This window comes from Caenorhabditis remanei, chromosome III (assembly GCF_010183535.1).
Source record: "Caenorhabditis remanei strain PX506 chromosome III, whole genome shotgun sequence".
NCBI lineage: Eukaryota > Metazoa > Nematoda > Chromadorea > Rhabditida > Rhabditidae > Caenorhabditis > Caenorhabditis remanei.
Genome location: NC_071330.1, coordinates 15,768,026 through 15,793,390, shown reverse-complemented (window position 1 = coordinate 15,793,390; position 25,365 = coordinate 15,768,026). Strand labels below are relative to the sequence as shown.

Here is a 25,365-nt window from a genome sequence, read left to right as displayed (position 1 = left end):
TATTTTCGAACGATTTTGAGCCCAAAAACTAGAAAAATTGCTCGAAATCGCTCGAAATTGAGTTTAAAAAAACTGAAATTCCTCAAAAATTGTCCAAAAAGGGATAAAACTGCTTAAAATGCCCTATTGGTGCGATTTTGCGCCGAAAATTTGCCAGAAATCGTCTAAAACGCTTGAAATGAGTAAAATTGGCTGAAAATGAGTCTGAAGCTCGATTTGAACGATTTTGAGCTGAAAATGCGCTTAAAATCGCTCAAAATAAGTTAAAGAGGCTGAAAATGCTCTAAAACTTGATTGTGGCAAATGTGCTCTGCTGATAATTTGATTTGAATTTTGTTCATTTCCGCATCGAAAATAACAAAATTTGCATCAAGTTACCGGTAGATCACATTTAGTCACGCGTAGGCGGAAGCTATGCCCAAATTTTCAGAGCATTTTAAATTCCGTTCAAATTCAGTTTTGGTGCATTTTCAGCTCATTTTCTCGCGTTTTTGAGCAATTCTGGACTGAGTATTGGCAAAATTCAATTTTATAGGGATTTTAAGACGATTTAGGCGAGAGATTTATTCCGGAACCGATTAGATGCGAGAAATGAGCAAAAAGAGCTGAAAAATCGATAAAAATCGAGTAAAAGATGCTATTTTCGAACGATTTTGAGCCCAAAAACTTTAAAAATTGCTCGAAAATCGCTCGAAATTGAGTAAAAAATGCTGAAAATGCTCTTAAACTAGATTTTGACCATTTCAGCCCAAATTTGCTCAAAATCGCGCACAAAATGCACAAAAACTGAATTTGAATCGTTTTTAGCCCAAAAATTTGAAAATTTGCTTGAAATTGTCTGAAACCGCTTTGAAACTTGACTTTGATGATTTCCAGTCCGAAATTGCTCAAAAACGATACAAATCGAGCTTAAAATGCTCTGAAACAGAATTTGAACCGTTTTGAGCCGAAATTTTGGTTAAAACCGTCTGAAAATCGATTGAAATTGAGTAAATGATGCTGAAAATGCTTTGAAGAATTTTCAGCAAATTTTATACAAGTTTTGAGCGACTTTTCGGTTTGAAATCGTTTAAAAAACAGAATTTCGAGCATTTTTACCCTTTTAGAGACATTTTTGAGCAATTTCAGCCTGAAACGAGACAAACCCGGCTGAAAATTCTCTAAACTGCTGAAAATTCTCTAAAACCCTGAAAATGTAACTTCATTGTGGCAAATGCGCTCTACTGATAATTTGATGTGAATTTTGTCATTTTTCCCATTGAAAATAACAAAATTTACACCGAATCACCGGTAGAGCACATTAGTCACGCGTAGGCGGAAGCTATACTCGAATTTTCATTTTTTCAGCGTCTTACTCAATTTCGAGCGATTTTTAGACAATTTCAGCAAAATTTCGGCTCAAAACCGTTAAATTTCAGCTTTGGAGCATTTTTAGCTTGTTTTTGATCAAATTTTCGGCTTAAAATCGTTCAAAAACAGTGTTCTAAGCAATTTTTGAGTATTTTCAGCCAATTTTCGACGTCTATACCTTATTTTTCTTGATTTCCAGACCGCACTTCCGTGACGACCGTTCTTCGGATACTGTAGATCACCACCGCAACTCTCGCCGCGATGACTACCGTAATCCACCGCCACGTGACGAGAGAAGACGTGAACGGTCGAGAAGTTTGACGTGGTCTCCAGAAGACAAAAAACGAAAATCAGAATCATCGAGAGATAAGAGAAATAGAGAAAAGAAGAAGAGAGGAGAGAGTGTGGAGGATGAGGAGACGCAGAGAAGAAGAGATTCGAAAAAGAGAAAAAGGGATCGGTGAGTTTGGAGGGGAAAACGACTGAAAATGACTGAGAATTTCGATTTTTCAGTCCAAAATTATTCAAAAACTGAATTTTTACAGCAAAAGTCAGGTTTTTGGATTAAAAATTACTCGAAAATTGAGTTTTTTAGCCAAAAATTGGCAGAAAATAAGCAATTTTGACTGGAAAGACTCATTTTCCTACTGGAAATGGCTCAAATGTGACTCTTGGAGTCATATGGATACCACATGTCTAATTTTCAGCAAAATAACTGGTTTCAACTGAAACTGAGATTGAGAGACTATTTTATAGTTCCCTGGCTGAAAATTCTGGAAAAATAGCTCATTTTTTACTTTGAAAGAGCGCGAATCTGAAATATTTTGGCTGAAAATCCAGGAAATGCGGTTTTTGCTAAAAATTCAGGAATTTTCAGCTATATTTTCAGATTCAGCTCGTTGAGACGCTTCGAATGAGTATAATCACGACTAGTTTTGAAGCGATTTGGGTCTCACCACGAAAAACTAGGATTACTGTAGTTTAAAGGCGCATAGAGTTCGAAAATTTCAAATTAATTGGATTCTAGTCATGATTATAGACATTCGAAGCGTCTCGGTGAGCTGAATTCAGTGATGTGAATGAAATTTTGAAATTTTGATAACCGTGGCCTAGAAGTTTGAAACACTCGGCCACCATCAGGTTTAGACCGTGTTTAGTGAGATTTGTTCAGTCCAGAAGGTTTTATCGCGAACTTGAGTTTTTAATTGTGACAAATGTGCTCTACTGATAATTTTTGTGAATTTTGTTATTTTCCCATTGAAAATAACTAAAATTTACACCAAATTACCGGTAGACCACATTTAGTCACGCGTAGGCGGAAGCTATGCCCAAATTTTCATTTTCCTGGCTGAAAATTTTGGATTTTGGCTAAAAAGTGACTCGAAATTTGAGATTTTCAGCATCAAAATCGATGTGAACAGCTCTGAAATTTAAAAAATGAGGATTTTGGCTGAAAAAAACTGAAAATAAACGATTTTTAGCGTAAATCACTCTGAAAATGAGATGTGGCCGAAAAAATGAAGTTTTTGACTGAAAAATGGCTAAAAATTCATATTTTTCAGACAAAAAATCAAGTTTTACCAATTTGGCGCGAAAATTTGAGTTTTGAAAACTGATTTTCGTCACGTTTTTATTAAAGATTTTCTCTTGAAAAACTAGTTTTTCAGTTTTTTGAGCAATTTTCAGTCTAAAAAAGCTGAAAATCTGCTCATTTTTAGCTATAAAATGCGATTTCGATTGATTTTCGTCCAAAAAATGTCAAAAATCTCAATTTTCGGGCTAAAAGTGAGATTTTTCCCACATTTTCGTGCTAAAAATGCAATTTCCAATCGATTTTCGCCCAAAAAACATCAAAAATCTCAATTTTTGGACTGAAAAAGCAGAAAATCTGCTCATTTTCCTGCTACAAATGCGATTTTTGGTGATTTTTGGCTTAATTTTCCTCCAAAAAACTGATTTTCAGTCAATTTTTAGCCATATTCACCTATTTTTCCCACTAAAAATCCTTTTTTTCAGCTCCCCGTCATCGCGTTCGTCGTCCAGCGATTCCGACTATGATCGACACGAAAAACGGCACCGAAAACGCGAAAAATCACGGAAATAACTTGTTTTTCATCAATTTTCTCTTTTAAAATGCGTTTTTAATGGTTAAAATACAATTTTCGCGATTTTTTAATTGATTTTTCGACTTTTTTATGTAAAAATTTCATATTTCTTATATTTTTCGTTCGAATTTCAGATTTTTCTGGTTTTCAGCTCTAATAATTTCAGATGCCACGTGGCATTGTTCTGACGAATGGGTCACCGACGGCTGGAACAGTGTACCATATGGTATTGGTATTCGAACACGCGTATCGGGTAACGATTTTACAGATTTTTCAGATTGAAAATGCGAAAAAATCGCTTTTTTAGAGCAAAAATTGAGATTTTTGAGGATTTTTGGATGAAAATCGCTTTTTTAGGCTAAAAATGATCTGATTTTCAGATTTTTCAGTCCAAAAATTGGGATTTTTGGACAAAAATCGATTGGAAATCTCATTTTTACTTCAAAAATGAGCAGATTTTTATCATTTTCAGCCCAAAACTGAGATTTTTGAGGTTTTTTGGACGAAAATCTATCGAAAATTGGTTTTTTAACCAAAAAATGACACAATTTTCAGCATTTTCAGCCAAAAAATTGGATTTTTAGGTGTTTCGGACAAAAACCGATTGGAAATTGCATTTTTAGCACAAAAATGAGCTGATTTTCACATTTTTCAGCCCAAAAATTGTGACGTTTTTGAGACAAAATCGCATTTTTATGCTAAAAATAAGCAAAATTTTCAGCTTTTTCAGCCCAAAATCATTCGCAAACTGCAATTTTCAGTCATTTTTCACTTTTTTCGACTCTCTGCGCCTTTAAATCTAACTCAGCGCGTTGAGACCTTCAAAATAAGCATAATGCGCCTTTAAACTCGCTGTGAGACCAAAAAATCTGGAATTTTCCACTTAAAACTTGTATTTATCTGAAAATATGAGTTTTGAGTGGAAAATTCAAGATTTTTGGGTCTCACAGCGAGTTTAAAGGCGCATTCGGCTCATTTTGAAGGTCTCAACGCGCTGAGTTAGATTTAAAGGCGCAGAGAGTCGAAAAAAGTGGAAAATGACTGAAAATTACAGTTTTTGAGCAATTTTTGACCAAAAAAGCTGAAATTTTGCACATTTTTATAGTAAAAATCCAATTTTCGCCCAAAAAAACCTCAAAAATCCGATTTTTGGCTTGAAAAATCTGAAATTTGTCACATTTTCACATCAAAACCAATCATTTCCAGACAGTCCGTGATTTCAAGCTGCTACCAGTCGACTCACGTCGGACAAAAACGAAATTAGTGCCCGCAATGACGTAAGTTTGATAGAAAATGAGATTTTGAGCTGAAAAATCTCATTTTTCGACATTTTTGCTGTAATTTTCAGCCAAAACTCACTTTTTTTGTGTAATTTTCAGTCCGAGCGGTTTGAAAGAAGTGGAACGACTCGTCGAGGAGACGCTTATCTACGGTGATACATTGAGTTGGGAGAATCTTGACATGGAGGGACGACCGGTTGAGGTATAGACGGATTTTCAGAGAAAATTGGGGGATTTTTGGCTGAAAATTGGCTGAAAATGAGAAATTTTGAGTGGAAATACACATTATTGGCTGGAAATGGCTGAAATTTGAGTAGGGGATTGATTTTGACTATAAATTCGTGATTTTCAACAAAACTAACGGACTTTGGTTCAAATTGAGTTAGGACCCTGTTTTCTGGCTGAAAATTTTGGAAAAATAGCTCATTTTAACACTAGAAGAGCATTCATCTGAAATGTTTTGGCTGAAAATCCAATAAATTTGACTTTTAGAAGGATATTGAGCTCCATATTGTGGCAAATGTGCTCTACTGACAATTTGATGTGAATTTTGTTATTTTCCATGTTGAAAATAACAAATTTTACACCAAATTACCGGTAGACCACATTTAGTCACGCGTAGACGGAAGCTATGCCCAAATTTTCATTAAACGGCTGGAAATGTGGGATTTGAGATTTTGGCTGAAAAATGACTCCAAATTTGAGATTTTCAGCATCAAAATCTATCTGGAATTAAAAAAATGAGTAAAAAATGCCATAAAATCACTCTGAGAATGATCAAAATTGTGGCAAATGTGCTCTACTGATAATTTGATGTGAATTCTGTATTTTTCACATTGAAAATAGCAAAATTTACACCAAATTACCGGTAGACCACATTTAGTCACGCGTAGGCGGAAGCTATGCCCAAATTTTCATTTTTCCTATAAAAATCGACCGTTTTCAGCCTAAAATGTCTCATTTTGACTGAAAATCTCGAAATTTCAGTTCATCCAAGACTACAATCGTGTCCAACCCGTCTGCGAATCGCGGATTTTCAATGGAGAAACACAACTTCTCCTCCACGGAATCATGTCAAAGAATCGGGCGGTACTATGGATGTGTGACATATGGCCAGATCTCGAAATTCGTGAGTTTCAGACGGAAAAAATGGAAAAAAAAAAACGGCAAAATTTAGCTTTTTGTTGAAATTTCAGAAATTTTAAGCTACATTTTCAGATTCAGCTCGCTGAGACCTTTCAAATGAGTATAATCACGACTAGTTTTGGAGCAAATTGGGTCTCACCACGAAAAGCCTGGGTTACTGTAGTTTAAAGGCGCATAGAGATCGAAAATTTCAAATTAATTGGATTCTAGTCATGATTATAGACATTCGAAGCGTCTCGGTGAGCTGAATTCAGTGATGTGAATGAAATTTTGAAATTTTGATAACCGTGGCCTAGAAGTTTGAAACACTCGGCCACCATCAGGTTTAGACCGTGTTTAGTGAGAAATGAGTTCCATATTGTGGCAAATGTGCTCTACCGATAATTTGATGTGAATTTTGCTATTTTTCGCATGAAAAAATAACAAAATTTACACCAAATTACCGGTAGACCACGTTTAGTCGCGCGTAGGCGGAAGCTATGCCCAAATTTTTATTTTTTTGAGTGAAAAATTGCAAATTTTAAGATATTTTCAGCCTAATTTCAGCATACCACCTCCGACAAGACACCCATCCAAACGTCACAGTCCACGCTTGGGTTACTGTACAACTTCTGGAAAATCAGGCGCTGAAATACGAGTTACACTCGTTTCACGAAGCGGCCGACGCATTTCAACATTTGGTGAAAAAAGCGAAATGGAATGTTGGAGAAGAGGGAAATCTGCAGACACTTTACGATCCGATGAGTGGAAATGGACCGTCGCCAGATTCCGTCACACCGATGTCCGATACGTTGACTGGAATTCATGGAGTGGTGATTTCGAAGAAAATCGTTTTGGATTGGGATCATCCGAATATTTGCTTTCATCGAGTCGTTATTAGAGATGGAGATCGATTTCCGTCGATTGGTACGGTCGATTTTGGCTTAAAATCTGGAAAATATTACTTCTGGAACGTTCTGGCCTTCTAATTGTGACAAATGCGCTCTACTGATGACTTGGTGTGAATTTTGTTATGTTCTATCGATTTTCCGATCGAAAATAACAAAATTTACACCAAATTACCGGTAGACCACATTTAGTCACGCGTAGGCGGAAGCTATGCCCAAATTTTGCTGTAAATTGGAATTTTGGCTGAAAAATTGGCTGGAAATTGACTATTTTGACTTGAAAGACTCATTTTCGGCTGAAAATCGATCGTGAACTCATTTAGATCTGAAATGTCTTAATTTCAACGGATTATGGCTGAAATTAAGCTTAAAATACCATTTTCTGGGTTTCTGGCCGACAATCCTAGAAAAATAGCTCATTTTTGAGATAATCGGAAGTTTTTTGGCCGAAAATCTTGAAAATTTCACTTCTGGAACGTTACTGACTTTCTAATTGTGGCAAATGTGCTCTACTGACAATTTGATATGAATTTTGTCATTTTCCACATTGAAAATAACAAAATTTACACCAAATTACTGGTAGATCACATTTAGTCACGCGTAAGCGGAAGCTATGCTCAAATTTTCATTTTCCTGAAATTGTTTTGTTTTTGTTATTCTGAATTATGATTTTTCAGGAAAATCGGTGCGATTCAACGCCGATCGACTGGATTTCCTGAATATCTACGCATTGAAGGATATTGTTCAGACGAACGATGAAAATGAATTGAAATTGACGCCGAAGGGATTGGTAAGTGTACAAATTCGATTTTTCAGATATATTTTCAGATTCGGCTCGTTGAGACCTTTCAAATGAGTATAATCACGACTAGTTTTGAAGCGATTTGGGGTCTCACCACGAAAAACCTGGGTTACTGTAGTTTAAAGGCACATAGAGGCCGAAAATTTCAAATTGATTGGATTCTAGTCATGATTATAGTGATTCGAAGCGTCTCGGTGAGCTGAATTCAACGATGTAAATGAAATTTTGAAATTTTGATAACCGTGGCCTAGAAATTCGAAAAACTAGGCCACCATCGAGTTTAGATCGATTATCACGAAATGAGTTTTGTTGAGTTCCGTATCGTGGCAAATGTGCTCTACTGATAGTTTGTCATGAATTTTGTCATTTTCCGCATCGAAAATAACAAAATTTACATCGAATTGCCGGTAGACCACATTTAGTCACGCGTAGGCGGAAGCTATGCCCAAATTTTCAAAAATGACTGAAAATTTTGGGATTTTGGGTGAAAAATGACTCGAAAATTGACACATTTTCAGCATCAAAATCGATAAAAACTGCTCCTAAATCGAAAAAAAAGAAAACATTTCATTTTTCTTTAAAAAATTTTCAAATTTTCCTTATATTTCCAGGTGAAATCAACGATCCGCAAAGTGGACGATTTGCCCGGCTATTTCTACTGTAAATCATTGAATATCTACGTTGACGATCCGGAGAATATTCTCGAATCATGGTTACTGTCACCGTATTCTGGAAGTACTCTCCAAGTTGGAATCACCGCCACCGAACCGTCAGCGAAAGGGAATCCACGATTTGTGATCGCTGAGATTGTAGATCAAAAGCTGGAAAAAATTGAAAAGTTCCGACGAGAAGGAAACGCGAAATTAGTCAACGAACCGGCTGTTGTTATCGATGAAATGGGAAAGATTCATGTCGCTAGACTGCCGAAGAGCAATTTAAGGTGATTACAGACTGGAAAAATGGGAAAAATCGCGTTTTTTGGGATCCTAGGCCACCAAAACTCGGCCACAGTGATTTTTCATTAAGATATTTAGAATCAGCAGATTTTTGTGGTTCAGAAAAGTATAATCATGACGGGAATCTGATTTTTGACTCCTATGCGCCTTTAAACTACAGTAATCCAAATTTTACTCTCAAATCGTCATTTTCCGCATTTCTGGGTTACTGTACCGCCAATTGTGTGTAAACACGAAATACACAAACACGGATTTTAAGACAAAACCGAATTTTCGCCAATTTCGGTGTAGAAATACGGAAATCTCGAAAATTTGGCAAAAAAAAAAACAGATTTCCAGCAAAAATAGCGATTTTTGGCTGAAAAATTTGCTGAAAATGCCTCAAATGTGACTCTTGGAATCATATGGACACTAAATGTCTGATTTTTAGCCAAATAGCAGATTTCAACTGAAACTGAGATCGAGAGACTATTTTCTAGGTTTTCTGGCTGAAAATTCTGGAAAAATAGCTCATTTTTAAGATAACCTGAAAGTTTTGGCTGAAAATCTTGAAAATTTTACTTCTGGAACGTTCTGGCTCTCAATTTGTGACAAATGTGCTCTACTGATAATTTGGTGTGAATTTTGTTATTTTCTGCATCGAAAATAACAAAGTTTACACCAAATTACCGGTAGATCACATTTAGTCACGCGTAGGCGGAAGCTATGCCCAAATTTTCATTTTTCTTTGATTTTCACAGTAAAATCTCTTAAAATTTCAGAATTCCATCAGACCAGGTGGCATTCTTCCCACCGGGTACCAAAATCCGTCTCACCGCCAGTCTTGGGCCACGACGATGGAAAGTTGAAGAAGTGCGAGTAGATCAGAAGGAACCAACGATTCGTACCGTAGCTGTCACTATCAAAAATAAAAGAGAAATAACGGATATCGAAGAAGACGACGAAGAAGAGATGGTGAGTCAAAATTTCTGCTGTAACTCGGGTTACGGTAGCCCAACGCGTCTGAAATTAGCTCCATTGAATTCAGCTCGTCGAGACGGTTCAAACGAGTATAATCATGACTAGTTTTGAAGCGATTTGGGTCCTGCCACGAAATTCCCAGGGTTACTGTAGTTTAAAGGCGCATAAGGGCCCAAAATTTCAAATTGACTCAAAATGGGCCGATATGGGGCTCAAATTAAAGCTAATGACGAGCTGAATACAACTAAACAGATCTCATCACGAAATTCCGGGGTTACTGTGGTAAAAATTATCAAAAATCCAGTTTTTAAACCCAAAAACTCAATCCAATCCTAATTTTAATGCAATATTCGAATTCAGCTTGTTGAGACGCTTTGAATGACTATAATCTCGATGAGATTCGCTTTATGCTGAGTCTCACCACGAAATTCCCAGGGTTACTGTAGTTTAAAGGCGCATAAGGGCCCAAAATTTCAAATTAATCGGATTCTAGTCATGATTATACTTTTCTGAACCGCAAAAACCTGCTGATTCTAAATATCGCAATGAAAAATTATGATGGCCGAGCTTTGATGGCCTAGGATCCTAAACCTCGGCCATCACCGGGTTTTGAGGGTTTTGACCCATTTCAAACGATTTTTTTTAAAGTTTCGAAATTAGAAAGAAAATTAGACGAGTTCTATTGCTATTTCAGTAAAAAATGTGAAAAATTTCATGGTGGACGAATTTTGATGGCCTAGGATTCCAAAACTCGGCCACCAGTAGAATAAACCAGAAAATTTGAAAATCCGTCAGAAATTTATCATGATTATAGTCATTTGAAAGGTCTTGACGAGGTGAATTCAACTGGGATAATGAGAATATGACATATTGAAGTTGGTGGCCTAGAAAATGCAAAAACTCGGCCACCACTGGTTTCGATGAGTTTTGAGCCGATTTTTTTCTAATTTTTAGTAAAAAACGACTGGAAACCCCATTTTCAACCTGAGAACCATAAAATCGCAATTTGGATAGCCTAAAATTCCAAAAACTTGTGAAAACTCGGCCACCGGACATTTCTGAGCCGATTTTCTTCAAATTTTCAATTAAAATTTGATGTTTTCCTGCAGAAACCACAAATACAGTACTGGTTCTACGTGCCAGCGACTCGCGGATGCAAAGAACTCCCTTTCCTCCTCCAATCCGCCGAATTTGGACTCCTCCAGACGCCTCAAATCTTCAAAATGCGCCAGAATCCGCATTATTTCCGATTCCCGAATATCTGGGTGACACTGAACGACTGTCATCCCGGGGAAATGATGAAACCGCCGGCGAAATTCAAATTTATTTATATTGGGGAAAATGTTAACATTCCTTGCAAGGTGAACATTCGGGGCTACTGTAGTCTCACGACAAAATGCACAAAAACTCAAATTTTTGATTTTTTGAGCCAGAAAAACGGGTTTTGCGTCTGAAATCGACTATTTTCGAGGTTTTTAGAGTTATTTTGAGATTTTTGGAGTACTGTAGCTTGGAAAGTACGCAAACACCGAAAAAATGCACTGAATTTCAAATTTTTGGTTTGAGAATTGTGGCAAATGCGCTCTACTGATAATTTGATGTGAAGTTTGTTATTTTTCGATCAAAAATAATAAAATTTACACCAAATTACCGGTAGACCACATTTAGTCACGCGTAGGCGGAATCTATGCCCAATTTTTCATTTTTCAACATTTTATGCGAGTTTAGGTTACTGTAGCTCGAAAAAAGTACGCAAATACCACGTGTCTGACGACAAATTGCACAAAATTGCAAATTTTGTAGTTTTTGAGCCAAAAACCGTGAAAATCGACGGTTTTTATCGTATTTCGGGTTACTGTTGCTGCCCAAATACGCAAGCACCATATCAGACATCATATCTCACGAAAAAATGCAGAAATTTTCAGTTTTTTGAATTCTAGTGCGAAAAACCCCGTTTCAGACCCCAAAAATAGTAAAAAGTATCATTTTTACTCATAAACTGCACTTTTACATCGAAAATCACCTGGAAACTCAATTTTGTGAAATTTGGAGATTACTGTAGTATTAAAAGTACGAAAACACCGAATTCCTTGCGACAAAATGCACGGATTTCAAATTTTTGAGTTTTAGCATTGAAAAATGGTGAAAATTGTCAGTTTTTTGAGATTTTCACAATAAAAGTCTTAAAATCTGTAATTTCGAATTTCCAGTCGGTGCCAGCGGTCGTTGTCCACAGTACAACACCGGATTATCCGGATTTGTCGAGTGATTTGGAAGATGATAGTATTAGAACAGAAGACGAGACGCTGAGAAGAGAATACGCTGCCAATGAGGCGAATGTGCCGGCGGTATTCCCGGCGATGAGAGATGACGAGTTTCAGAGTGAGTTTTGGAGCTGAAATTGGCTGAAAATGAGCAAGTTTGGGTTTGGATGGGAAAATGACTGAAAATAGAGCTGAAATTACTGAAAATCATGAAATTTCCATGGAAATTGAGTTTTTTTTTAGCGAAAAATTGAGTTTTTGACTGAAAGATTGGCTGAAAATGAGCAAGTTTGAGTAGAAAGACCTATTTTTGGCTGAAATTTGAGTCCGAAACTCATTTGGACTCTAAATTCGTGATTTTTAGCAAACATAATGATCATGGCCTGAAATTGAGTTAAAAGCCTGTCTTCTGACTGGAAATTCTGAAAAATTAGCTCAATTTTGAGGTAATCTGAAATTTTTGGCTGAAAATCCTGGAAATTTGAATTTTTTAAGGTTTTTAGTTCCGTATTGTGACAAATGTGCTCTACTGATATTTTGATGTGAATTCTGTTATTTTCCACATCTAAAGTAACAAAATTTACACCGAATTACCGGTAGACCACATTTAGTCACGCGTAGGCGAAAGCTATGCTCAAATTTTCATTTTTAAGGTTTTTAAATGTGAAAAATCGCATTTTCCGCTTAATTTTCCCCCAAAAATTCAAAAAAAAAACCCTAATTTCCAGGAAAACTGAACGAAACCGACGGGACGGACGTCGCCCAAATGATTCGAGCATTGGAACGGAATCCCGAATGGAAAACGAATCCGCACAAATACATCAATCAACAAGTCTCCGCCCACTTGTCGAAATGCGCGTCGTGTTCGGTGAACGAGTTCAGTGACACGTGTCACTTTACGGAATACCTGTCACACGCTCTCCGCAATAATCCCACAATTTCACACTTTCTCAACAAGAATATATTGTCGATGGTGGCGACGAGACGATACAGAGAATAATTTATTTGAATTAATTACCTAAAAAATGAAGTTTCCTGTGCCAAAAATGTGTATTTTGGGATCCTAGGCCACGAAAACTCGGCCATCATAATTTTCAAGTGTGATATTCAGAATCAGCAGGTTTTTGCGGTTCAGAAAAGTATAATCATGACTAGAATCCGATTAATTTGAAATTTTGGGCCCTTATGCGCCTTTAAACTACAAACTACAGTAACCTTGGGAATTTCGCGGTGAGACCCATCTAGTTGTTCTCAGCTCGCCATGGCAGATACTCTTTTGCTTTGGAATCTTCTGCTATCGGGTCATCTGCTATTTCGTCTCTTATGCTATAGTGACTCTTCTGCTATTTTTGACTCATCTGCTATAACTCTTCTGCTATTTCCAAACTCTTCTGCTATTTTCGACTCATCTGCTATTGATAGTCTCAGCTGCTATAAATTTAGCTCAGCTGCTATTTTTCTTGCCTGTACTCCCAGGGGCATTAGAAGAGGGTCACTAAATCTTGGGGGCATTTCACTGACAGTGCTCACAGAAAAAAGTTGGAGCACCCGGATGAAAGGAAGTTAAAAATTCTTTAAGAATTAGTACTGACTTCTGGAAGAAAATGGATTGCAAGCGTCTTTTTATGACCGAGAAAGTTTTTTAAGCAAGTTTCTTTCAAGCTTTTTTTTTCAATTTATGAACAAGACGAGCTGAGATAATGAACACGTTTCAATGTAAAGAAATCTGGGAAATACATTCAATACATGAACAGTGGCGAGTAGAGGTAGGAATAAAGAAGTTTCTCGTTATTATCATCACAGGAATGATTACTATAACTAGGATTACTTTGGATAAAACAATGGGACGGAATGGTGGTTGAATGAGTGAGATCGACAGGGAATATTCAGAACGGGGGCCTTGATACAAAATTTATACATACATCTAAGCACATGAATGGACTACTGAGAAAAGATGAAAAAATACAATACAATTGCGATGAAAAATCCAGGAAACTTGACGAGTATTTTGTTAAAGCAGGTGATCCGATAGGTGGAAGTTTCATAAGAGAGTCGATAATCTTTTTTCCCGATGAAAAACGTTCCAAACGGGCAGAATGATGTTGGACACGACTTCTTATTTTTTCTCTGAAAAAATGTTAAATTCTGCACTTCAACGGCTCAAAATGTCACAATAGAAACGAAAATGAAGCTAGCTGAGGAAACGATAGCAACAGAGAAAATAGCAGAGGAGGGGATAGCAACAGAGAAAATAGCAGAGGAGACCGTAGCAACAGAGAAAATAGCAGAGGAGACGGTAGCAACAGAGAAAATAGCAGAGGCGACAGAAGAAGCTAGTAGGAATATGTCGAAAACTAGCTGAAAATACTGTGAAAATAGGTTTAAGTATCTACAAGTGACAGACTAATCACCTTATTGAGCAGAGGGAAGAAAAACAGCAAAACCGCAAATTCGAAAACAGCCAAAGTTCCTACCGAGAAGCGAATTTTTGGGAAAAACCTATGTATGAATGATGATCGTTGCACTAAATTAGTGAAAAACTTCACCTAAAACAGAAAATTACATAAAAATGGAATAATTTGACGAAAGAACAAGAAAAACAAAATAAATTGCGAAATTTTAGGCGTGAGTTGCGAAATATTGATTCTGGGGGACTAGCTGCGGTGGAGGCCGCGGCCATCGCAGTAGCTAGTCCCCCGCCGCGCTAGTGGCTGGCAGCGAAATCGTTGGCTGAGTATCATACTTTAATGCATTATACCGGCCTTTCTTTCACGATAATTGCAATTTTTGAAAGTTTTCACCAGTTTTCGATGTTTTTTCGTCTTTTTTCACCGTTTTTGGTAGTTTTTCTGACATTTTTATGTAATTTTCTGTTTTAGGTGAAGCTTTTCACTAATTTAGTGCAACGATCATCATTCATACATAGGTTTTTCCCAAAAATTCGCTTCTCGGTAGGAACTTTGGCTGTTTTCGAATTTGCGGTTTTGCTGTTTTTCTTCCCTCTGCTCAATAAGGTGATTAGTCTGTCACTTGTAGATACTTAAACCTATTTTCACAGTATTTTCAGCTAGTTTTCGACATATTCCTACTAGCTTCTTCTGTCGCCTCTGCTATTTTCTCTGTTGCTACCGTCTCCTCTGCTATTTTCTCTGTTGCTACGGTCTCCTCTGCTATTTTCTCTGTTGCTATCCCCTCCTCTGCTATTTTCTCTGTTGCTATCGTTTCCTCAGCTAGCTTCATTTTCGTTTCTATTGTGACATTTTGAGCCGTTGAAGTGCAGAATTTAACATTTTTTCAGAGAAAAAATAAGAAGTCGTGTCCAACATCATTCTGCCCGTTTGGAACGTTTTTCATCGGGAAAAAAGATTATCGACTCTCTTATGAAACTTCCACCTATCGGATCACCTGCTTTAACAAAATACTCGTCAAGTTTCCTGGATTTTTCATCGCAATTGTATTGTATTTTTTCATCTTTTCTCAGTAGTCCATTCATGTGCTTAGATGTATGTATAAATTTTGTATCAAGGCCCCCGTTCTGAATATTCCCTGTCGATCTCACTCATTCAACCACCATTCCGTCCCATTGTTTTATCCAAAGTAATCCTAGTTATAGTAATCATTCCTGTGATGATAATAACGAGAAACTTCTTTATTCCTACCTCTACTCGCCACTGTTCATGTATTGAATGTATTTCCCAGATTTCTTTACATTGAAACGTGTTCATTATCTCAGCTCGTCTTGTTCATAAATTGAAAAAAAAAGCTTGAAAGAAACTTGCTTAAAAAACTTTCTCGGTCATAAAAAGACGCTTGCAATCCATTTTCTTCCAGAAGTCAGTACTAATTCTTAAAGAATTTTTAACTTCCTTTCATCCGGGTGCTCCAACTTTTTTCTGTGAGCACTGTCAGTGAAATGCCCCCAAGATTTAGTGACCCTCTTCTAATGCCCCTGGGAGTACAGGCAAGAAAAATAGCAGCTGAGCTAAATTTATAGCAGCTGAGACTATCAATAGCAGATGAGTCGAAAATAGCAGAAGAGTTTGGAAATAGCAGAAGAGTTATAGCAGATGAGTCAAAAATAGCAGAAGAGTCACTATAGCATAAGAGACGAAATAGCAGATGACCCGATAGCAGAAGATTCCAAAGCAAAAGAGTATCTGCCGCTCGCCATTAGCTTTAATTTGAGCCCCATATCGACCCATTTCGAAGCAATTTGAAATTTTCGATCCCTATGCGCCTTTAAACTACAGTACCCGGACGGTTTCGTGGCGAGACCCAATTTTCACCAAATCATATCATGATTATACTCTTTCAAACCGTCTCAACGAGCTGAATTCAATGGACCTAATTTCAGATGTTTTGGGCTCCGTAATCCAAGTAACAGAAGGAATTAGTAGTTTCTGTATATTTTCATATTTTTTAATGCGGATAAATCTACAAGAACTTTGTATTTCAAAACTTTGCAGCTGAGAAAATGAGTTAAACAACCGCTACTCGGAAAACTCGAAATTCGTGGAAAAATATGAAAATTGGATGCGAAAATGCTAGAAAACGCACAATAAGCGTCAAAATTGAGCAATAGCGTGAAAAATAATGCAGTTTTATTATTTTCAGTATTTGTAAAAAGACTTGGCGAAAAAGTGAAGAAAAATGAGGGAGGATGCAAACTCAATGTTATGAGCAGAAAAATAACGCAAAATGTAGATCTCGGTGAGCTCTATGTCTGTGATATGATACAGGCTGGATGGCTATTCGTTAATGTGCCGCGGGCAATTGTTGCGTTTTTTGGGCCCGTGGCAAATTAACAAAAATTGCTAAGAAAATTGCTAAATCAGGCCATTCTGGCCCGGTCTTAACCCAAAATACAATGACCAAATTACATTGACAAACAGAATTGAGCGGTGTAATTTAGTCAGTGTTTTCAATTATGAATACTTTTCCAGAATACCCCTCTTCCGTTGGAGCCGGCCTAGAATGGATTTTCCTCGTCGTTTTGCACTTTTTCTCGACCCGTGGCACATTAACGAATAGCCATCCAGCCTGTATTATATCACATACATAGAACTCGCCGAGATCTACATTTTGCGGTATTTTTTCAGCTCAAAATATTCATTTTGAAGCGAGTTATGAGCGGAACGTTAATTTGGTCAGTGTAACTTTGTCAGTGTATTTACAAGTTCCATTGTTGTTGTTGACAACTTTACGTTAAACATCGAATGGGACGACGAGATTCCCTAAAAGGGTGATTCAACACTTTGTCAGATGTTTTGCTTTCGATTCAACGCGGCGCTTCAATTTTGTTTCATTTCTATTCTGTGGTATATAGTACGTTCTCTGTAAGAGAACCGAGCAACGTGTGCCCGTACTATGAGTCTCTAGTAACCTATATCCACATTATTGGCTCTCAGCTCGCGGGTACGGTAGGTGCAAATGACATAATTGAAAAATTTTCATTTCCGATTTCGAGTGATATTGGGTGAATTAAAGCAATAATTTTCAGATATCCTAACGGAATGGATGTCGAAAAACAACAATTATTGCTTTTTATGGAATTATAATGGATTTGGAAACGATAACGTCAGTGTTTTGGATCAGTTCAACAAGCATAAGATGGAGAATGTTTGGAATTTCCAGGAAATGAACAGGAAAAATGTAAGTGACCGTATGTACTACCGTACCCGCGAGCTGGGAGCCAATAATGTGGATGTGGGTTACTAGAGACCCATAGTACATGTTTGTAAAAAAAGAAAGGCACTAACTGCTTTAGAAACTCTAGGCCTCAATGTACTATGACGATGCTCGAGTCTTACAGAGAACGCTTCCTTTATTGTCTCCCTACATGGAAGTCATGCTAATTCTTGTCGTCTTATGGTTATCTTCTTAGGATACTATAAGGTGAGGCAAATTAAACATCTTGGTACAGTTTTATAAAGTACCTTTCAGCATTGTATATTGGCAAGAGGCCTGTGTCGTCACAGGATTTTTTGAGTATAGTCATGGAAAGAATAATTTCCATCGTGTGCGAAATGAAATTTTTTATTTTCTTTGCCCTCGTCAGCTTTTTCGCCCCAGAATATTATGAAGTAAGGCATACATTCTGTTTATCTTTAAAAATTTATAATTCAATTATAGTGCGATTGGGTCCCGAACATCGGTTGTGGCGGAACGCATCATGTCTACATCTTTCGAATAACTTTCGGATGGGGGGCACTCAATCGCAAAGAAACTGGAATTACAGTCCAAAATCTGCAGGTGAGTAGACTTTTGATGTCTGTGTTTTCTCGCTACGTTCAACCTCATTTCACCCGCATTTAGCATCAAAATAGCAGGAGAAAGAAACATTTAAAAAATTTCAGAAAATACAAATATATTTCGAGAACGATTCGTCAAAAACCCGAGCTCGGCGAAGACTGCCTATTCAATTATTGGCAGAGCCCATTCATTCAAGGGAAAAACTTCTGCTGCAAAATTAAAATTAAAATGATTGTTTGAATAAAAGTGCTTTTCATGTACTATACAGTGTACAGCAAGAGTAGTGACAAAGTCGTTGCAGACCCAATGAGTACCGTTACCTTCAGAAGAATCATGATCAGCTTTTTTTATCCGAACTCGGCAAAGTGTCTCACATAAAAACATCACGGAAATCCGCGGAAATTATTAACTCAAAATTATGAACTGAAAAATATAGTACGACAGTCATTCCTTTGATATTGCAGTGAAATGGAGGTAAAACGTTGTCAACAACAAAAATTGAGTTTTAGACTTGTAAATACACTGACAAAGATACACTGACCAAATTGCCGTTCCGCTCATAACTCTCTTCCAAATCAATATTCTAAACTGAAAAGTATACCAAAATGTAGATTTCGACGGGTTTTATGACTATGTTATGATACGGACCGGATGGCGATTTGCTAATGTAATGTACAATAACTGACAATTTCGTTGCCGCTCGTCCCAATTATTTCGAAAGATTTTTAATTATTTCCATTTTTCTTTTAATCAAAGGGCTTCTGGGTCGGACTTTCCCAATTTTTGCAAAAATTAGACGGATTGAACGTGAAAACAGAAAATATTTTTTGCGTGGTAAGGAAAACGAGAGAATTCTCCCAAGAGAAATTCAGTAGAAACCTTGGGTCACAAAATGGCCTGTAACTTTGGAGAAAGTAAATATTTTTGGGAAAAATTTTGGGAATGTACTTTGATATACCTGAAGAACTGTCCAGGATGAAAATTTTAATAGAAAACTGAGTTTGAAAATAATGTTGTGGTCTCTAAATATATGCTAGTACATGTGCGTAATTTCAGTCTTCCTGGCGTCGATGAATCTCGTGAGAAACGCTTCTCTCCTCCCAATCCAACTTCTTCTTCTTCTTCTGCATCCACATCTTCAATTTTCCATTGTTTTTGAATTTCCCTCAGATTTTTTCTTTTTAATTGTTTTATTTGCTCAATGTTATCATTTTGACCTCAGTTTCTTTCTAATTCCTCTACCATGAATAATTTTTTTAAAGGAATTTAAAAAAACAGGGATCACAATAAATATTTATTTTCAGATTAATCACTATAAATCAATCATAATATTCTTTCAATTGAACAAAAAAACCACTTGTTTCACCACTCGACAGATTTTACATTTTACTCGCTTCGTGAGAAAAGGCCGAATTCGAGTATCGGCTGAGAGAATTCATCCGTTTTCCTTTGAGTTTCAGTGTTCTTCATCTTCTCTGCCTTCCCATTTAGACGGATCCACTTTCAGGCGTTCAATTTGTTAAGCGTTGTCGCTTTACACTTATCGATTCTCCATCTCCACTCTGAAATAATTTCTCATTTCATTTTCAGCTATATTCACTATATCCTCACCTGTAGTTATTGGTAACCGTCAGTAATTTGATCGTCACGTGGATTTGATCGTCAGTGGAATAGGATGTATTTGCAGCCGTCTGAAACGTTAGAAATTTAAACAACTTTCATGACAAACAATTCCTCCAGTTTCCAGTTGCTTCATCAGCTCCATTCCTTCTGCGTTGTCGTTGTCTTCACCGTTCTATTTTTTTTATCCTTAATTCGCTCATAAATCTAATCACTGGAGTGGATGTAATCATCGCGAATTGTGCGTGCAGAACTGACTCCTATACGCATGGAACAACGGCCGAAGCCTCTTATCCGGAGTTGTCTGATTAACACGCGTGCGTAGACCTCTCGTAAGAGGATCTCCGTCTTTGTATATCTTCTGTGCGTGCAGAACTGACTCCTATACGCATGGAACAACGGCCGAAGCCTCTTATCCGGAGTTGTCTGATTAACACGCGTGCGTAGACCTCTCGTAAGAGGATCTCCGTCTGTTCTTTGTATATCTTCTGTGCGTGCAGAACTGACTCCTATACGCATGGAATAGCTGCCGAAGCCTCTTATCCGGAGTTGTCTGATTAACACGCGTGCGTAGACCTCTCGTAAGAGGATCTCCGTCTGTTCTTTGTATATCTTCTGTGCGTGCAGAACTGACTCCTATACGCATGGAACAGCGGCCGAAGCCTCTGATCCGGAGTTGTCTGATTAACACGCGTGCGTAGACCTCTCGTAAGAGGATCTCCGTCTGTTCTTTGTATATCTTCTGTGCGTGCAGAACTGACTCCTATACGCATGGAACAACGGCCGAAGCCTCTTATCCGGAGTTGTCTGATTAACACGCGTGCGTAGACCTCTCGTAAGAGGATCCCCGTCTTTGTATATCTTCTGTGCGTGCAGAACTGACTCCCATACGCATGGAACAGCGGCCGAAGCCTCCTATCCGGAGTCGTCTGATTAACACGCGTGCGTAGACCTCTCGTAAGAGGATCCCCGTCTTTGTATATCTTCTGTGCGTGCAGAACTGACTCCCATACGCATGGAATAGCTGCCGAAGCCTCTTATCCGGAGTTGTCTGATTAACACGCGTGCGTAGACCTCTCGTAAGAGGATCCCCGTCTTTGTATATCTTCTGTGCGTGCAGAACTGACTCCCATACGCATGGAACAGCGGCCGAAGCCTCTTATCCGGAGTTGTCTGATTAACACGCGTGCGTAGACCTCTCGTAAGAGGATCTCCGTCTTTGTATATCTTCTGTGCGTGCAGAACTGACTCCTATACGCATGGAATAGCTGCCGAAGCCTCTTATCCGGAGTTGTCTGATTAACACGCGTGCGTAGACCTCTCGTAAGAGGATCTCCGTCTGTTCTTTGTATATCTTCTGTGCGTGCAGAACTGACTCCTATACGCATGGAACAGCGGCCGAAGCCTCTTATCCGGAGTTGTCTGATTAACACGCGTGCGTAGACCTCTCGTAAGAGGATCCCCGTCTTTGTATATCTTCTGTGCGTGCAGAACTGACTCCCATACGCATGGAACAGCGGCCGAAGCCTCTTATCCGGAGTCGTCTGATTAACACGCGTGCGTAGACCTCTCGTAAGAGGATCCCCGTCTTTGTATATCTTCTGTGCGTGCAGAACTGACTCCTATACGCATGGAATAGCTGCCGAAGCCTCTTATACGGAGTTGTCTGATTAACACGCGTGCGTAGACCTCTCGTAAGAGGATCCCCGTCTTTGTATATCTTCTGTGCGTGCAGAACTGACTCCCATACGCATGGAACAGCGGCCGAAGCCTCCTATCCGGAGTCGTCTGATTAACACGCGTGCGTAGACCTCTCGTAAGAGGATCCCCGTCTTTGTATATCTTCTGTGCGTGCAGAACTGACTCCCATACGCATGGAACAGCGGCCGAAGCCTCTTATCCGGAGTTGTCTGATTAACACGCGTGCGTAGACCTCTCGTAAGAGGATCTCCGTCTGTTCTTTGTATATCTTCTGTGCGTGCAGAACTGACTCCCATACGCATGGAACAGCGGCCGAAGCCTCCTATCCGGAGTCGTCTGATTAACACGCGTGCGTAGACCTCTCGTAAGAGGATCCCCGTCTTTGTATATCTTCTGTGCGTGCAGAACTGACTCCCATACGCATGGAACAGCGGCCGAAGCCTCTTATCCGGAGTTGTCTGATTAACACGCGTGCGTAGACCTCTCGTAAGAGGATCCCCGTCTTTGTATATCTTCTGTGCGTGCAGAACTGACTCCTATACGCATGGAACAGCGGCCGAAGCCTCTTATCCGGAGTTGTCTGATTAACACGCGTGCGTAGACCTCTCGTAAGAGGATCTCCGTCTGTTCTTTGTATATCTTCTGTGCGTGCAGAACTGACTCCCATACGCATGGAACAGCGGCCGAAGCCTCCTATCCGGAGTCGTCTGATTAACACGCGTGCGTAGACCTCTCGTAAGAGGATCCCCGTCTTTGTATATCTTCTGTGCGTGCAGAACTGACTCCCATACGCATGGAACAGCGGCCGAAGCCTCTTATCCGGAGTTGTCTGATTAACACGCGTGCGTAGACCTCTCGTAAGAGGATCCCCGTCTTTGTATATCTTCTGTGCGTGCAGAACTGACTCCTATACGCATGGAACAGCGGCCGAAGCCTCCTATCCGGAGTCGTCTGATTAACACGCGTGCGTAGACCTCTCGTAAGAGGATCTGAAAAAAGCTAGAGTGATTGTTGTCTACACTCATCATGGCTTTTTTCTTCCAGGTTTTCGAGAACTATTTGGCGTCGGTTCTGAAAAATGTGAAAGATTTTGTAAAGAAAAAATAATGGTGAGAAGAAATACAAAAGAGACAGTGAATATGAGGTTTCAAATACAGTAGTAGGTCTAAAACTACAGTTTTTAAAAAATTGTCGAAATTTGTTCAAAATTCATAAAATAGCAAAGATTTTCAGATCAAAGAATGAGATATGCCGAAAAAATACAAAAATAGAACAATCAATTAATCAATTAACTAATTATCCGCGAGGTCTTTCTGCCCGAAAAAGTTTCCAATAATCGTGATGAACAGTGAGTACTCGTAGGCTTCTGATTTTCGATCCACAGGGAGCTGTGCGCGGAGTTTTCTGGAAAAAAATGGATAAAATGACTGAAAATGCTGAAAAAAATTTCAGCAAAAATCAATTTTTGGTCGATTTCGCTCGATTTTTTTGCAATTTTTCTGTATTTTTATCGATTTTCTCCAAATTTCCGCCTAAAAACAAAAAAAACGCACTTGCACTCCTTCACCAACGTCCTCAACGCGGAAACGACGTCTTGAACGAGCGGTAGATCAATAACCAGGAGTAATGCGTAGATCCATTCACGAATCGGACGAGACAATCCTTCTTCTGATGACCACTCGACGAGATGCTCGATTAGTTGACTCAGCTGGAAAAATTTAGTTTTTTTTCGAAAAATCCGAAAATTTGGAGGGAAAACTGTCTAAAAACCTCTAAAAACTGCGGTGGCCGAGTTTTGGGATCCTAGGCCACCAAAACTCGGTCATCATAATTTTTTATTGTGATATTCGGAATCAGCAGGTTTTTGCGGTTCAGAAAAGTATAATCATGACCGGAATCCAATCACTTTGAAATTTAGGACCTCTATGCGCCTTTAAACTACAGTAACCCAGGAATTTCGTGGTAAGACTCAACATGAAGCGAATCTAGTCGAGATTATAATCATTTGAAGCGTCTCGACGAGCTGAACTCGAATATCGCATTGAAAATTCAATTGGGTCAAGTTTGAGGTTGAAAAACTGGATTTTCAATTTTAAACTACAGTAACCCTGGGAATTTCGTTATGAGACCTATTCAGTTGTTTTCAGCTCGTTATTAGCTTTAATTTGAGTCCATATTGACATATTTTGAAGCAATTTGAAATTTTCGACCCTTATGCGCCTTTAATCTACAGTAACCCGGGCGGTGTCGTGGTGGGACACAAATTGAAGCGAATCTGGGCATGATTATATTCATTTGAAGCGTCCCGACGAGCTGAATTCAATGAAGCTAATTTCAGACGCATTGGGCTACCGTAATCCGAATTACATCTGGAATTTCAACTCACATGCTTCTTCGGAATCGCCAAAACCATTGGAACCGCCGGTGGGGTTCCTGTGTGATTTGGGAAGTTTGTGGCAATATTCTGGAATTCGGGAAGACACTTTTCCAGCAGAATCTCGTGCCATTTGTCTTCGTCTGGCTGAAAATTTTTGAATTAAAAAATTTTTTTTTGTAAAAAACAAAATTTTCTACCGATTTCATATCTTTAATGATAAGCGGTGTGGTTTTCGCGATTCTGTCGACCATTTTTTGTCGAAATTCTCCAAATTCCCGACATTTGGCTGTGCGCCACTCTTCCGATGGGATCAGTGTGGTTGGGGTCTGAAAAATGTAAAAATTATGGATTTTTCCTAAATTATTGAGAATTTCGCACTGAATTGACCTAAAATATGCGTTTTTTGCGCTGAAAACTACAAATAAAACGAAAAAACCAATCAAAACCGCAGATGGCCGACTTTTGCGATCCTAGGCCACCAAAACTCGGCCATCATGTATATTGTCTAATTTTTTACAGAAATAGCGATAGAAATCGTCTAATATTTCTTCAAAACTAAAACTGTTTTGAAAAATCGATCAAAACCGCTCAAAACCCCTCAAAAACCGGTGATGGCCGAGTTTCGGGATTCTAGGCCACCAAAACTCGGCCACCGTAAATTTTCATTGTGATATTCGGAATGAGGACGCCAATACGGTTTGAATGAGTATAATCATGACTAGAATCCAATCAATTTGAATTTTTCGACCCCTATGCGCCTTTAAACTACAGTAACCCGGGCGGTTTCGTGGTGGGACTCAACGTAAAGCGGATCTGATCGAAATTATAGTCATTCGAAGCGTCTTGACGAGCTGAATTCGAATATCGCATTAAAAATTTGATTGGATCAAGTTTTGAGGTTGAAAAACTAGATTTTTGATAATTTTTACTACAGTAACCCAGGAATTTCGCGATGAGACCTATTTAGTTGCATTCAGCTCGTTATTAGCTTTAATTTGAGCCCCATATCGACCTATTTCGGAGCAATTTGTAATTTTCGACCCCTATGCGCCTTTAAACTACAGTAAACGGGCGGTTTCGTGGTGAGACACAACGTAAAGCGAATCTGGTCGAGATTATAGTCATTTGAAGCGTCTCAACGAGCTGAATTCGAATATCGCATTAAAAATTTGATTGGATCGAATTTTGAGGTTGAAAATCTGGATTTTCGAAATTTTATCGATTTTTATCGACTTTTTTCGCATTTTTTACCTCCGTCTTCACATCCTTCTGAAATCCGACACTCTCCAACCATTGACTCTTTTTCTTTTTCGCTTCTGGCGACAAACTTCTCTTCTCATCCCTCGGATTCTGAATCCTGACGACGTTCGGTGTGACGCGTCGTTCCGCTTTCATCTGACGAAAATAGGCGGCAGCTGACATCGCTGGAGCTGATGGATCGCCGACGTCTTCTGAATCCATTTCCACGTCGTCGAGGAGACCTAGACACGCTTCTTGGTCCATTTTGGGCGCTGAAAATCGACAATTTATTGATAAAAATTCAATTTTTGTCGACAAAAAATAGGAAAATGTCATTATTTAAAGTTCTGTCGATTTTTATAGATACAAATCGACAAAATTTTCGTTTTTATCGATAAAAATGAGAAGAAACCCGATTTTGTCGAC

General features: G+C 38.5%; 2 protein-coding genes across 2 annotated transcripts; one reads left to right on the top strand and one right to left on the bottom strand.

Annotated features, from left to right (window-relative positions):
* Positions 1 to 1,213: 1,213 nt before the first annotated feature.
* GCK72_011554 (uncharacterized protein) lies at positions 1,214 to 12,750 on the top strand (the record flags this gene model as incomplete). Its single annotated transcript, XM_053728534.1, has 14 exons — positions 1,214 to 1,236; positions 1,550 to 1,810; positions 1,896 to 1,905; positions 3,622 to 3,708; positions 4,662 to 4,732; positions 4,835 to 4,937; positions 5,723 to 5,864; positions 6,428 to 6,787; positions 7,446 to 7,558; positions 8,182 to 8,510; positions 9,288 to 9,480; positions 10,596 to 10,847; positions 11,697 to 11,868; positions 12,479 to 12,750. 14 exons carry the CDS (start codon positions 1,214 to 1,216, stop codon positions 12,748 to 12,750), a joined length of 2,388 nt encoding a protein of 795 aa, XP_053588111.1.
* A 9,865-nt stretch (positions 12,751 to 22,615) lies between these two features.
* Positions 22,616 to 25,203, bottom strand: GCK72_011553 (uncharacterized protein; the record flags this gene model as incomplete). The annotated part of the gene is made up of 5 exons (XM_003103965.2): positions 22,616 to 22,727; positions 22,877 to 23,031; positions 23,710 to 23,844; positions 23,898 to 24,026; positions 24,952 to 25,203. The coding sequence occupies 5 exons, from the start codon at positions 25,201 to 25,203 to the stop codon at positions 22,616 to 22,618; spliced, it is 783 nt and encodes a 260-aa protein (XP_003104013.2).
* Positions 25,204 to 25,365: the final 162 nt, after the last annotated feature.